This window comes from Belonocnema kinseyi, chromosome 2 (assembly GCF_010883055.1).
Source record: "Belonocnema kinseyi isolate 2016_QV_RU_SX_M_011 chromosome 2, B_treatae_v1, whole genome shotgun sequence".
Taxonomy (NCBI): Eukaryota; Metazoa; Arthropoda; class Insecta; order Hymenoptera; family Cynipidae; genus Belonocnema; species Belonocnema kinseyi.
In genome coordinates, this window is record NC_046658.1 from 105,893,654 (window position 1) to 105,910,435 (window position 16,782).

At 32.4% G+C, this 16,782-nt stretch overlaps 1 protein-coding gene across 1 annotated transcript; it reads right to left on the reverse strand.

Moving 5' to 3' along the window:
- Positions 1–3,558: 3,558 nt before the first annotated feature.
- LOC117167389 (cytochrome P450 307a1-like) lies at positions 3,559–14,099 on the reverse strand. The gene is made up of 2 exons (XM_033352278.1): positions 13,369–14,099; positions 3,559–6,114 (listed from the first exon to the last, which is right to left on the reverse strand). Exons 1-2 carry the CDS (start codon positions 13,823–13,825, stop codon positions 4,913–4,915), a joined length of 1,659 nt encoding a protein of 552 aa, XP_033208169.1. The 5' UTR covers positions 13,826–14,099; the 3' UTR covers positions 3,559–4,912.
- Between the last annotated feature and the right edge of the window lie 2,683 nt (positions 14,100–16,782).

The window sequence follows — 16,782 nt, forward strand, 5'->3', positions numbered from 1 at the left end:
AGGGAACGTTACTGTTAAGGGATTTAAAATAACTGATTTAATCAATGATAATTACAGTTGAGATCATTCCAAATTACTCATCAAACGAGCCTAAAAAACGATACGCCTAGTTCTAGGTCTTGTTCACCACACATGCCACTTTTATTGTTTTTTGCACCCATGTTTTTAACCGAAGAAAGTACAATTTTGCAGAAAATAATTCAATTTTTAACCAAACAGTTGAATTTGCTATTAAAATGATAGATCATGAACAAAAGGATTCAATTTTTAAGCGCGCGGCTCGCTGCACTCGCAAATTTGAGCGTGCCTAGGGCGCGTGTCTGCTGGTTCTTGCGCTTCGCAATGGAAAGTATATTTATCTCGCGCTTCACATCCGGTCTTTGTAATTTCCCCCACATTTGGGCACATTCCTTTTGAAATTGAGGGTCGAAGCATCAACAGCAGTATTTTGTTGATTGTGAATTCTCCTCTGTTAAAGCTCTTGCGGCTTTAACGAACACATTCTCATCACGTGTCTCATGATTCGTACTCGATCTTGTCCAAAATGTGCACTTCTCTAAATTATATTCAACAATTGTATATCAAATGTATTGTATTCTCATTTATTGATTCGCCTCCCGGGTCCTTTTTCTACAATTTAAATTTTTTTATCTTTAAACTTATTTTTTACGAATAAAAGAGAATCTACTCAACGTATCTAAAAATTAATATTAAAAAATTATTCGATCTTTTTGTGCTAAACAACTTTTGTCTATTCCTTGTTTCCATAGCTAGTGTCGTTTTTCCACAAATTTAATTTAGTTTTTTATGATTAATATCAATACTACGGGTTTCATCCAAAAATAATTAATAAAACATTTGTAGCTCTTTTCATGGAGAACCAGTGTTGTAACAATCGTGTAGCTCATTTTAGGTAAACAACTTTTGTTCTATTTTTTTCGCAGCTTGTGTCGTTTGTCCAAAAATTTCATTTTTTCAATTTTAATATTTTCTTACAAATGATACCTATAAAAAAATGATCCAGAACAAACTTGCAGATCTTTTCTGATTGCACAATTTTTTTTCATTTAATCTATTTCGATATCTTGCAGAGTTTGACAGAAAAATACATTTTTTATTATTTTGTTTACGATAAAAATGTGAATTTCCGATTTTTGACGAAAAAGCAAAAAGTTGTTATGATAATCTTATAGGGCTTTCAAAAAGCAAAGTTTTTGTTTTCTTGTCTTTTTTTATATCATGAACTTTTTGGCCTAAAATGTTCATTTTAGATTGTTTTTTATGCTGAAAATTCTATAACTCTGTTAATTTTGTTTTTATCGAAAAAAAGTCGTAAGGAAAAATTGTTCGAATTTCCGAGTACTTGAAATAATTAAACGAACTAGACATTCAGAGGGTCTTAAAATGTTGATGTCTGACAAAAGGGGGGGGGGGGTCGAACTTAACACAAACCTTATACATTCTCAGATGAAAACGTAAAAAAATGCAGCCAAAAAGAATAATTTTAAACTAAAAAAAAAAAGAAGAATTTTAAAGAATTAAAAAAAAATAAAAACAATACAATGAAAAAGTTTAATTATTTACTAAAAAAGAATAGTTTCAACTTGCAACCTACGCTAGAAGAATAAAAAAAGAAATAATTTTTCGCTAAATAAAATAATTTTTTATCAAAAAAGAGAAATGTTCAAAGTAAAAAACATGAAACTTCAAGCAAATATTTGAATTTGCAGCCACAAAAAATCTATTTTTAACCAAAAAAGAAATACTTGAATTTTTAATGAATAATATTATTTTCCATAAATTATAAAAAAAATAATTATGTTTTTATTTTTATTAAATTTTCAACCACTAAGATAAATTTTCAAGTAATATAATTTATCTTCAACAAACGAAAAATGAATTTGTAACAAAGTTGTTTAACCAAGTAGTAAAATTTTCAATAAAAAAGATTAATTCTCATAAAAAAATGTACTAGTTTTTCTAATTTCAACTAAACAGCATTTTAATTGTAAATCAAAAACAGTTGAATTTAACCAAAAAAATGAATTTTCAACACCAAATTTTCACTTTCTCCCAATATACATGAACGTTCAACAAAATGCATGAAGTTATAAACAAATAATTAAATTTTTAACTAGAAAAAGTGCATTTTTAACCAAAAGTGGAATAAATAAACTAAGTTACAAACATTAATTGTAAATCAGACAAAACAACGAATTTTCAACAATGTAATCAAATTGCCCACCACACAAATATGTTTTTCACTAAAATGAGGAATTTAAAAAAAAAACTAATTTTTAACTAAGTTGTTTTGTCTTTGAACCAAGTAGTTCAATTTTCTTCTGAAAAATATCATATTTAAACCAAAAATAGAATAAATATTTATTCGTCCCTTTTGGTTGAACTAAACTATTTTTTTATTTAAATTAAAAATATTGTTTGGTTTTTTGTACAAATAATTACTAAAGGACAATTTGAATATTTCCCATGTTTGCTTGAATATTTCCTATTATTTGCTCAAACAGTTTTCCTTCGAAAACTTGAAGAATAATACAAAGTGAAATGAAATGAACATAATATTAATGAATTTTAGGAGTTATGAATTCTATTATAAGATTTACGTCGATGCTTACACAATTGATTATTGTCTTTTTTCAAATATCCTTCAAATTTACTACTACTCAAAATATATTTTATTGAAACTGTATCTATTTTGATATAAAATTCATCTTTTGGGTTAAAAATTGAATTATTTCGTTGAGAAATAATTTTTTTTTTAATTTTTTGTTTTAACTGAAAATATAATTCTTATATTTTTGGTGAAAGAATAATTCTTTTATGAACAAAATATATTTTGTTTGAAATTCGTTTTGTTCAAAATTTATTTTTCTAAAATTTTAAATATTTTAATTTTGGTCGATAACTGAGCTTTTTAGATGAAAATTCATGTACTTTTCTGAAAATGAGTTTTTTTGTAGACAATTAATTTTTTTGGTTGGAAATTCAACTATTTGTTTCAAAATTCATATTTTTAGTTGAAGTAAAAATTAATTTCTTAAGTTCAAAAGTTATCATTTTGATTTAAAAACTCAACTGAAAAGTGTTTAAAATTTATTCAGAAACAAAATTTGTTTATATTAATATTATTCATCTGCAATTTGTACGGTTGGTTTGATACGAACAATATGTTTTCCATTAATTGGTTCTTTTACCATTTATATCTTTCCCGAAAAATTTAAATAACGTAATTATTATTAATAAAGACAAAAAATACGATTTTTAACATCCTAATTCAAAATGCTTACAAATGCTCATTGAATAATCATCGCACATAAAGGTCGAGCATATTCTCGAGCATCTTCTCATGCTCGTGAGAATTTCTCCGAGCACTTAAACTCTTTAGAACACTATTAATGACGAAGGCGAAGGAGGAACTAGAATAATGAGACCATTTTCAGTGATTACCTGTTTGTATTTATAATCGATGATAAATATAACACTAATAGTCAACAATATTACATATTACATATATTCACTTCTAGATCTTTTAAAATCAGTCAAGTTTACTAATACAATATTAGCATCGAAAAAACTGTTAACAGTTAACATTAACATTTGAGAAATTTGTGCCTTAATAGCAAATTATGTATTAAACATGAAAATGATTCTTGTTTTCTTATAACTAGGATGCTGTAATATCGCGAGGCAGTTTACACCGCAGTATCTTTTGCTACTGAAGGTTTTATAGCGTTATGTAGTAGTTACAATAATGTCGCATTTACCATGATAACTATTTTATAACCGTCACGACAAGTTCTGTAAGGAGTTCTATGAAAGTTACCGAATGTTACCATAAATGACCTACAACTTACTAGAAAATACCACAGATGCCTGAATATTTTCGCCAATTGTCATAATGTATGGTATCTTGTCGATCAAATATGGTACTTTTCGGTGTAAACTGCCTCCATATAGTCAATATTATATGTTTTATACACATATGATTTGTAACGAGAGTTCTTAAATTAAATACATTTAAAAGTATCACTTACAAAATGATACTGTACAAACTATTCACTTAACTCATTACAAAATTGCACACTTTCATTTTGAAGAAAGCAACTTTAATATTGGTAATGACAGCGAACATAGCTAAAGCTCAAAATGAGTCAGGTTTTCTCTGTGAATATGAAGCTCAAAAACGTATATTACTTACAAAACGATTCAATTTATGATAATCTAAGAACGATATATAAAAATGGATTATAAAGTACTTTATAAATCAAGTTTGAAAATTTCGATAAAATTATTCAGCAAACTTAAAAAGACATGAATGAAGTACAGGTACCGTTATAAATCTCAAAATTGTGATTTCCGACAAAATTTCTACAAGGATGCAGAGTTCTCTTTCATTTTTTAAAAAGCCAAGTTCAAGAATGCCAAACAAAAACTCCATGGGTTAAATAACTTTGTCAAATTTTGTATACTTATGAAAAGATTTTGGTAACAAACGATAGACCCTATACAATATTTTTTTAAATCCTTTTATTAAACTTAGAATATCTTAATTCCACATTACTGTTTGTTACCAAAATCTATGACTAATTCTAAATTGGTTTGAAAAATAATAGACGAGACGAATATTGGACTTTTTCGCCTACAGTATACAATCTTTCTTACACAGATTAACTTTACATTGTTCTTATTAATAGTAATTCTAGACTCTCTAATTCATTGTATGACATTCCTTACAAAAATACAAAGTCTGAATCGGCAATTACAGTTCTAATTATTTTGAAAAAAGAACACAGATTTTTTGGCTTTGTCTTAGATCTGAAAATTCATACCCAATATAAACTTACTCATTCTATCTTATATAGTAAGAGTGAACCTCGCCAGTAAAATAATCAGTCTAACATAATTCCATATCACTGTTGAATTTCTTTCGTGATTTCAGAACTAGATGAAATGTTTCAGGCGGTAGCGCCACAACGCCTGGGAGTAAACAACTTTTCAAGTCCCTGGAAGATAGGACATCATAATGTGAAAGAATTGTCGTGATTAAAACAAACGTTAATCCTTGGACCAGCCTTTGACCGATACAAGTTCTCTTGCCAGTAGAAAAAGGAAGAAAGTAGTTTGGCTTGACTACGACAGTTCTTCGTTGGCCATCAAACTTGTCGACGACGGAGTTCAAGAAACGCTCTGGTCGGAAATCTTTTGCATCAGATCCCCAGTAGGTTTCACCTAAATTCAGTTGGTAGTTGTTGACAAAAACAACTGTATCTTTACTCACAGAATACCCTCCTATTTCAGTATTTTGAGTCGCGACATGAGGAACAATTGGAGAACTTGTGACCCTTAACGTTTCCCAAATAACAGCTTCCGTGTAGGGCATGTCTTTTCTGTCATCCATAGAGACTGAGTGACGTCCTGATTGTGACAAAATAACATCACATTCTTCCTGAATTTTCTTTTGCACCTCAGAATGAATGACTGTATTAGCCAGGATCAACATCACCAAATTTCCAATAGCGGAATGACCGCCGACGAAATCTTCCAGTTCAAAAATGATGTGTTCCCACGTTAGATCCGACTCAGAGCTTTCCAAGTGGAGAAGTAGAGCATCAGTGAAATCACGCGGAACACCGTTGTCATCTAAATTTGCTCTACGAGGATCCACGATTTTGTCGAGAATGAAATTCCTGATCTCAGATGTCAAGAGGTGGAGACGTTTGAAAAGTTTCGAATAGAAGGGTGATAGCCAAGGCATGAAGTCAACTGCGTAGCCTTGATTGATATCCCAAAAAATCTCGTCGAAGTTCCTGATGATTTTGTTGAATTCATTGTTATTGTAGCCAAAGCGGGCAGAACACATATAACGAGTAAACATATTCGCAGCAGCTGCTAATATTACGGGCTTCAAAGGCTGTTCTCCGTTAAGAACGGCAAGAGAATCCTCCTGATGAAGGGTCCTCAGAAATTGGAAAGCTTCCAGACTAGCCACTCGCGATAATTCCTCTTGCTGCAAACTGCCACCGCGAGGTGAACAGAAGCTCCGTGCTAACGATCGCCGCTTCCGTTGCAGGTCCGACCAATCACACAAAGCCAGGGCTGAAATGTAACAAAACCTTTTTAATTTGATGATACATATTATATTATGTGCAAATGACAAGAATCTTCAGAAGGCATAAACCGAGTTAAATAAAAATGAATCCGATGTGGTAATGACCTCGTTAAGCTTGCAACGAAGCCTAAACTTTGTCTTTAATACAAAGTATAATGGAGTTGAAATGAAAGTTTTTTATATGTTAAACCGTTTGAAGGTTGTTTTCCTGAATTAATAAAAAAATCAAAACGTGCATGTATCTAGACATTTGCACACCTTTCACTTTCTATGAGCTTTTAAAAACGGTAAAAATCGGAGTTTTCACCTAAATTTATTCAAATACGTTATAAGATATACTATTTTGAGACCAGGTTCATTTTCAGCACACCCAAATTCGCTAAAAAATACTCATCATAATTTAAATCGATTGGTAGGCGTAGGTCTCACATATTTTTTAACATGTTCTAGAAGATGTCATTTATTTGACTGGGTAATGAAATTCCGAAGGATATCCAGTATTCAGACAATAAAATCAATGCCCGAGATTGTCGATATAGAATTGGAAAACAACTTCATCTGTAATTCAAGCTCCGAGAGCGTTTACGCAATATAAAAACCCATACAGAAAATGCCCCATTTAGTCATATTTTTAATGGCTCCTTGAAAAAGGCCTGGTTATAAATTCTAGTTTCAAAAACACTATTTTAATATAATGAGACGGTAACAGAAGTAATCTCTTATTAATTATAAATCCTAAAGCGACATTACGGATTTAAAATATCCGGTAACACGAAGATTTTGTTCGTAATCTAATGGGGCATTAAAGAGTTTTCCTTGTTTAAAGGGAATTGCCAAGTTTTTCCAAGATAGGGCATTATTCTAAAAAAGTTTGACACATTCGTCAGGCTCGAACCAGTTTTCATGACTGACGCAACAGTAAACAACATTTTTATAAGGATCTATAAAAATTTGGAAGATGAACTAGTAAATATAAAAAGTTGTTTTAATTACCAAAAAATAAGTTTCTGTTGTACTCTTTATGTGCACGGGATGAAATTTAAATTTGTTGTGTCCTACAAAAATCTCAATGAGTACTTTACGAAAAAAAAAATAAAGAAAAAAACTATTTTAATATTTTTGCACATATTTCTATATGGTAAAAATACTCTAAACATTTTTAACTCAAAAGCATTTCCAAAGTTCCCTTTTTGATAAAGTAACCAGCCCAAAAGAAGAAACTAAGTAACTAAAAGGTACTGCAATTATTTGGTATTTTTTTTTTTTTACTAACAGGGAAACATTTGTAGTTATGAATTATTCTTCTCCGTGCTCATGTTTGGTCTTTTGCTCTAGTATGCTGTGCCTCACATCAATTATAATTAAATAAACAAACTTTTATGAATAAAATTTTTCATGTGTCACTCCACGTGAAAACGTGCCACTTTATTGATTCTAGTTTAAGAGATATCTGCATTTTCGTGAAGAAAGTTTTAAATTATTGACTTTGGGGTTTTGACGGAAAATCACGCTGCTAGGCTCAAAATATTAGACACTTATTAGAATCATTTGAATCGAGGTTTCTCTCATAGAGTCAGATTTCTAATATCAAGTTCAACTCGAAATTATATTAGCTCAGCTTAGGATTGAACAATCATTAGATTAAACTTAGTTTGACTCAACTGGACTTTGCACACAATTACAGAAATACTACAAAGTGTTATTACATTTTTTTTAATTTTCGAAAGTTAAAAAAATACGCACGTGTAGTGCTAGAGAGATGATATAGAAGGGAGTGAAAGGTGGGATGACTCGGAGTAACCTTGACCTTGAACTTCCTCGAATCAACAAAATTTCCTACCACCTGGGCCAATGTCTCTTGGAATTACTTTCTCGATTTTCGATACCCACTACCGCAAACAAAATTCTTGGCGTGTCTTTCATCCTTTTTCTCATACTCTTACGCTTACGCATCGAGAATGAACGGAAAATAAGAGTCTTCGCTGGATGATCGGGATCGTTATCGAGATCGAGTTTGAGTTGCGCGAGAGCAGATACATCGGACCATTCGGAGAAGTGGTTAATTCGACTGTCAAGTCACTCTCCAGGCTTCGCTTCCTGCTCCCAGTATTACGAGTTTATACCGATAACCAGTCGCACCACGTCATCTCTTCTGGCTTTCTTATTTGAGTATGCATCTCCGCTAATAGCTTCACCCTTTAAAAGTTATTTTATTACCCTGAATTCTTGATTGTTTCTTCTTTTTTTCATTTGAAAGCAAAAATTAAAGAATAAGAAATGAGAAATGAATAAACATCGATAAGGATCAAGGAAAAGAATTTGAAACCCTTCTGACAGAAAGGGTAAGGCAGCCGTGTATAGTTAGATTAATCTTGTTAAAAACCTGTCTAAAAGAAATTGAATGAGCACCAGGTATTTTTTTCATGATTAAAAACGAGCAAGAATTTTATTTCTTTAACAATTAAGGATTTAAATTTAACGATCTCTAACATCAAGTATGGGACGAGACCCACATAAATTTCGTTAAAATTTTTTTAAACATAAAGAATCAAAGAGAAAAGAAATATCTTCAAGATAGAAAGATGTTCTTTGCGAAGTACATTTTTATAATGTTTGTAACAGCTTATGCAATGTGGTTGCAGAGCCAACAGAGAAATTCAGAAATGCCTGGGATACCCAAACTACTTACGATTATCGAGAAATTATTCAGGGAAGAAGCAAACTGTTTAACTCTCAATACAGTCGTATTCGAATTCCTGGATGCTTAGTCAGTCTGATATTATCTAATGGTTTCCAGGCTGACAGGTAAAAGAGATCACCCGGAAGAACGAAGCGAATAGTAGGTCATCGAACACGTAAACAAAGTTCATCGCAGATAATGGTCAATTCAAGGAGTCGACGAACGAATGGTAAAGCTCGTTTTCGACAACAAAGAAAAAGAGAAGGCAGAAAAGGTAAAATGGATTGACAATTCGATTTGTAAACAATAAATGTAGTAAAAAAACCAAGGTAATCTTTACTCAGAACTAACAGGTTCTCTGACCTCGTTCATGCACTAAATTTGAAAATCATGACTCACCTTGATTCAACTGCGTCATGCATAAAAAATGCAGAACATCGAACATGTAATAGAATTCATACTCTAACCGTTATTAGAAAGTTGAAAAAATGTATTCACCACATTGCGAAATGTAGATTATCATTTGCTATGCACGCATTGATTTTCCAGAAGCTTCCAGCAAGTTGTAGACTCTAGAAAGTCATATTTATCTCGACACATACTATAAGGAAGTTAAGGAAAAACTAGTCTGTAAACAAAACCTTGGACAACATAAACTATCATATTATAGGCTACTGAGCTATAAATACTCTAAATTGATCCAAACACTATCTTGAAATGAACCAGCAGAACTTTATGCTCAAATAGTATTGCTGCATAATGTAAATTAGATGATGTAAAGCTATGACGTCTTTGAAGGAACCCATATTAAATATTTTCTGGTCTCGTGGCCGCAAAAGAATACATTGTTCCACAAATACGTACCGAGGATTGAGGATTATACTAAATCAAGAATATTCCATTGGTAAAGCTACCATGCCTGATTTACATTGCTAGTCCATAATGAATATACTAACAACAAATCCAAAATGATTACTTTTAATCCTAAGAAGCTGAAAAACTGGGATTTCTATTAGAACCAACATATTGTCCCAAGGGAACTGTAACAAAAGGGAACCTTTTTTTCTGAAAAGGAACCCAAAATGATAAATGGTTTGTAAATAAACTCACAGTGCAGGTTCAAATGGTTCTAAAAGAGCCTTTTGTCATCTTTGTGACTTACTTTGAAGATTTTACAAGTTAATGATGCACATTTTACTTTATAATTCGGCTTAAATAATATTGCACTGGGAAAAATTTAATAAAGAAAGTAAAATTATAGACATTAATCATGCGCATTTAAAGACGTCAGCAACCGTCAATGTTTAACTATCGGATATCAAAGAACAAATAGGACCCCTAGAAAAGATTTCCTTTAGAGTCTAAGTTCTAAAGGGTACCAACTTTTACTTGAACCGCAAAATTACTGAACCTCCAGTTTCTTTCATGAGGTCAAAACGTTACCAAAATTTAGCAATCGTACCCTGAAAACCGAAACACATTTTCAACTTCTAATGCGGTTTACAACAGTTTGCAACGTAATCTAAATTCGGATGACAGATGATATTTGCGGATTACGTATGAGGCACATAGTTTTCTCCACGTATGTCAAATACTGACAATGACATGCAGGTGGGTATGGCTGGGTTTATCTCTTTGTCGTGACTTAAGTTCTCTCCTTTCACTTCGTCTCCTATTTTTACTCTTTAGATCTTCGAGAAGAGCCTCGAGATGACTGAAGATCGTGTTCCATCGTAATCACCAGACTATTATATCAGACAGATATCTGGTACGTGAGAGTAAGGCGGCAACGTGCAAACATGTCCGCATACACTATACGGAACTTCTTCCGCAATGCGAAACCACCTGATGACGTCAGTTCGTCCGATTCCAGCGAACATGACCCTCTGTTCTCTCTCCCAAGACACAGCATCTTTCTCTTTTTCTTAAGAACGCGAATCCACGCCGATTAACGTTTAATGAGGTCATTACTGCAATGATTTCTCTGCTCCCGCGTAAATGGACATGTGGATTACAATTCTGCATTCTTCACAAAAGAAACGTAAACAAATACTCATCAGTAGCAGAAGCCATTTGAGTTGTCCAAAATAACATTAAGTTCTTATCAACGTTACTTTTGATCCAGAGTGATATTATTTTTAGTGACAAAATACCAAAACCTAAAGGAACGACAACATACATTTGAGATATACATACGCAGTATCTCGAAAAGTGTAAACAAATTCTCCAGAGGAATAATGTTACAAAAAATTTTTAATTGGACAGTGTATTGCGAAAGCCGAGATGATTTTAATCTGAAAATGACAGTTATAAGTGAAATTACAGACCTTGCGCCAGCCATTGATCAACTGTTTTATAGCTTCTCTCTGATATATGTGCTTGCCCTAGTATCCTGCAGCCAACTAGATCTCCTGCTGACCGGTTTTTGCCGGAAGATTTTCAATTGCTTGTAGATAAATTAGAACTATCAAAGATTGGATGTTCTCAACCTGTTTTAGGTGGTTATAAAAACAAAACTCTCAGGACTGAGAAAGTGTCTGGACATAGGTATGCAGTCGCTGTGCAATACAACAAAATAGGATCATATTTAATCAGCGTCATGGAAAAGAATATAAAATACTTCACAAAGGATGTGGAATATAAAGTGCAATGCCATTGCTTTAAATAATCTCGGTATGACGCACCGTGAGCATTAGGGTGAGAATAAAAGAAAGTTAGAGTTTTCATTAGCGACTCTTCGCACAGATTAATTACAATAATTTAAAAAATATATTAGAATATATTCACTTGATACCATAAAATGTTTGAAACTCTTTCCCATGAGTCATTTGGAATTATTAACTCACGTTCGAACTCTTGTGATAAGCGGTTTGGTGCAATAACAGCACATTTGCATTTTCAGTTATCACTTTTTCTCATTTTTTAAAAACAGTCTTTAAGAATAGTATCATAATAACTAATTTGAAAATACTCATCGATATAAAAAATCATTGGGAAATAAAATTAAAAATCCCTAAAAATTTCAACTGAAAACCTCATTTCGATTTAGAAAAATACTGAGTACCACCTATATTGCATATAAAAAAACAATTATTCTAATAACTATTATTATTATAACCATTATTATAATTTGTTTATAAAGTTAAAAAAAAAACCATGCCACACAATCAAACATAAAAAAAATTCTGTTGCAGATTAAAAATTCGGATAATTTTCGGAATAATTCTTACAGAATTTTAACAAATTGGACATTTTTTCAAAGTCAAGCTAACTTTTAAGAAAACTGCAATATTTATAATGAATAAAGGCATTTAACATTTCCCTTTTGACTCTTATGAGCTTTTTCGAAATATTGCGAAATTCACATGAAAATTGGGAAAAGTTTATGACAATCTAACTTCAGTTGTTAAGCTCATATAATTTAATAAGTTTGGAAAGCTTGATCTAATTTCGGGAAACATTGTTTTAACCCAAATTAGTTTCCCGTTCCTAAAAAAAATTGAAAAGAAATTGTTTTGCTACAGAATAATGATTATGTCTCAACAATTTTTAATTTGAACCTTATAGAATTAAGAATAAAATAATTTCCGTTTTAAAATTCAAGATTTAATTTTGTAGTTAGTCGATTCTACACTTCACCAAATCGAATTTTTTATAGCATAAATAAAAATATTGGAAGAAAAGTGGACTTATTTGTGTATTAAACTTTTGTCTGTAATAATTTTCGAATATTTTTTTCTTATAAATTGGGAAATATTAGTCGATAAATGAGAAATGAATATCACGAAAAATCTAAAACGGAATTATTGCGGAATTTCGTAATTGATATACTCAATATTCTATTTTATTTTTATTTTTAAAAACAATAATTGTAAAAAATTCTTATTTAAACTAATAATTATTCAAGGGAATTCAAAACTTGTGAAACGCCTTTGGGGAGTGGTGGGGTGAGGGGGTCACCACGAGCGTTACACTTATTTTAAACTTACACACCCTTACTATAGAAAAAGCGTTACGTATTTTGGAACGATGCCTAAGTAAAAATTTGTTGCTTACTTTTTTATAGGAAAGGAAAACTCCTATTAATGCCATATACGTTTGTTAATAACATTATCTTGATAAAGAGTTAATTATATATTTTTAATTCACTAATTTACTGCATAAAATTTTCACTAAAAAATATTTTCAAATTTGCCAGATTCTAAAAGCTGTTTTTAATTTTTTATAGTACAGAATTCAAGCAAATGGTTGCCACTTTCATAGGAATTTATGCAACATTAAAAATGGCGCGCGAATAAGTTTTAAATTGGCTTTTTGCATGATCTTTTTACTTAACAAAGTTATCAAAGAAATAAGTGATACAATGTATGTTTCGTCAGCCGCCACAAAACAAACCAATATGGATAAAAACTTGGTGTGTTTCAATGTCTCAACTAAAAAAAAAAGAGTCTGTATATCTAGATATCCTTTTTTTATCTCAAATGCATGCAAATATCTTCAAATATAAAAATTCTCTCAAATGAAAATTAAATTACATGCAAAAATATTCAAAAATACTTACAATTATTGCGATCCCCGCTAAAAAGTTTATGGAAGCGTATAAAGTCCGGACGGCCTCCAAAGTGATTCCCCTTTGTAATCAGGACTTCCTTCACCAAATCGTAACTGCTAACAACGACGCATTTTTCAACACCCAATTGAATTTGATAGATGTCACCATACAATTTCGCCAGATTCGTAAAAGCTTCAAACGGGCCACCGGGTCCTCTCAGTAGATGCAAACTTCCAATTATCGGTAAAGCTCTAGGGCCCTTCAAAACTTTCCCTATCATCCCATCAGCTTTACTCCTTTCATTCAGTCCATCAGCCTGAAAAGTTACATTGTCTCCACTTGCAAGACATGATAATTTTGAACTCCTTCTGTGATCATCTCTCTTTATTGACCTTGGTGCAAATTTGAGGATCATCGTCAGGATTCCTGCACAGATGCACAGCAGCCAAAACACAACGTCAGTCATGATTTCCGGTCAAGGGTGCGTTCAAAGTTAACCGCAAATACTGTGCTGCACTAGGTCAAGGTCTTTTCTCTCGGTGAATCGAAATTTCTTCTTGAAGAAGGTCGGTGGGCTCGTGAAGTACCACGAAGGTTATTGTACGAAATACGACGATGCCTGAAATTCTTCCTGGATACTGCGAGTAGCTAGGGTCCAAGTTTCTCGCGTACTCACTAGGAGCGTCTTGCGCGGTTAGCTCGCGATACGAAAGCACACTTGCCAAAGCACGTGTACCGTTAGAAATACCACAGAGTAGAGAGTCTTTTTCGCGTAAAATCACATACTTGTCATATCCTCTCTTACGCCTTTCATTGCTCTTCTTTGCCCCCCTCCCCCCCGGTGAAACGTCTCCTTTTCAACGTCACCCGGATTATCACCAACAGGGGGAGGCACTTCCAGAGACAGAGATCCAACTGTCCCCTGGTTGAACTTGCTGATGGTACTCCTTTTCGCGAAAATCGCTTTCAATACTGCGAAGAACAGCGGTCACGAAAAAGCCGGGGAAGCAGAGAGAAAGAGTGAGATTGATAGAGGGAGGGTCAGAGGAGGGGAAAAGAAGGGAGAGATGGTCAAAAAGTTCTGAGAGAGGAAAGTAGGGGAATGAAAGGGCGAATAAGCAGGGTGGGTTGAAGAGAACGAGGTGTCTGAATGGAGGACCTCCTCAGGAGTGGGGTTTAAAAGAAGAACAAGAAACAGAAGACGCAGGAGAGGGAAGTGGAACGAGGGAGAAGAAAATGATCGATCAAGAAAGAAAGATCGGTGTTTGGAAGGAATTTACAGTATGAGGAGGAGCCTTCTTCGAGAGCTTTGGGAAGGATGCTGAATCAGATAGGTGATCATGTGGTTGGGAAAACACTAGGATTGTATACCTGAGGAGGAACAAATGAATGGTTTTGGATCCAGGGTTGTGTGGCTGTATATGTATCTGCAAGATACTATCGCGATAGAGATCGGCTAGACGGGAGAGCACGTAAGTACTACCTTGCTACTGAATGGAAGGCAGTTAGGTGGGGCAGGGGTTCTTATAGTGAGGGCCGCGAGCTTCAGGCCGGTCTTCCCGCTCGAAGTATCTCATTAAGGCCACAGCAGCCCGATCTTACTAACCTGTGTCACATTGCATTGTGTACAAACTTTTGCCAAGACATAGTGCAACGAAATGTGCAGCAGGAGACCTTATCATTGTCAAGATTTACTGTACAAATCAGCTTATTAAGAAGAGTTTTATTAAGTTATTTTAATGTACAGTAGGGTGGACCATAAAAAGTTCCAGATAAAAATATACATGTCATGTTCAAGATAAAATATGTAAGAAAAAAATTAATGTACATCGTGAATTGCCATTGAATTTGAAATAACGAGGCAATTATAAATTTTCTAGGTTAAATAATATTTCTCTTATTTGGTAACGATTTTTTCGTTAGTGGAAAGGGTTCTTAAACGTAGTATCCACACTTGTAAATTGGTGGGCGGCAGTACAGAACTAGATAATCGACAGAATTCTGCAGCATTCTGTAAAATCGACATTTATATTTGAAGATGAAACAAAAGTCTACTCCCAAGCTGACGTATTTCAAGAAGATTGATGTAAAAAGTTGACAATATTAAAGTGGTCCTAACGTTATATTTAAGTAGGCTCGGCTGTGTATTCCGACAAACAGTTCAAATTTCAGTTAAAACAAAAAATAAAAACATGCTCCTGAGATATTCAGTTTCTGAATACGGAAGAAAAAAGTTTGATGTAAAAAAGTAAGCCAATTACGAGAAAATCGACAGAGAATTTTAAGATTAAAATGTCACGGGTGCTCAAAATTAAATTTAGATGGCAATTAGATATCGAATTTTTAATTTTTTGAAAAAATAAAAACTCACTCTCGAGATATGGAGATTGTGAATGAGCATACCAAATTTTTGATTAAAAAAATAAATCCCGTTCTAAGAAAAGCTAAATTGAATATCATTACATAACAATATTACATATCATCTTTGGTAAAAATAAGAAAATATTTTTTTATATTAACTTACAATAATTTCATGAAATATCCATACTGAATCCTTTTATCACAGTGTGTACTAATTTTTTTTTAAAATTTGTTCTAAAATAAGCTAATTTTTTATGAAAATGTTGATTATTTAGTTCTGTACTGCCACCCTTCGATTTTCCTTTGAAAACTACACAGCAATAACAATATTCTTGTAAAAAATAAACTGTCATTAAATTTAAGTAAATTACTTTAAATCTTCAATTATAAAGTGCAATCAGTAGATATTACTGTTATGAATTATTCGTACTACCCCCAGAAGCAGAACAAATTATTTTTACAAAGGTGTCTGTATAATTATATAAAAAAACATTAGAGAAGGTAATAGATTTGTGTAAAATTTAACCCACCGATTTTTGTCAAAGGTGCAGTTTTTGAGACCCTCTGAACTCGAAAACCCGGTTTTTACCAATGCGCCTATTTGTCCGTTTTTTTTTAGAAAATTTCAAAAAGTTCTAGCATTAAAAAATTTTGAGACCTTTTTTTCAAGATTTAAAAAGTCTATGCACGGCTATTCGTAGTACAGCATTTAAAAAAAAATCGAAAATTCAAAATTTGATCGTAAAAAAATAATCAAAAATTCCATTTGGCCATCAAACTGCAAGATACGAAAAAAGATAATTCCACAAAAATTGCGCACCCAAAAACCATCTGAAAAACTGTCATCGATCACTTTTTTAAAGGACATGTATTTTTTGTTTTATTCGTACGAAAGCAACATTGAAATTTTAGAAATGAAATGTTTAAACAAACGTCTCAAACTACGAAAAAAACAATAAAGCGAATGTTGTTTATCCAAAAAAAGATCTAAAAATTTGTCATAAATTATTTTTTGATGAAGTGCGTAGTTTTGGTTTTAATCATAAAAATTTAATTAAAGAG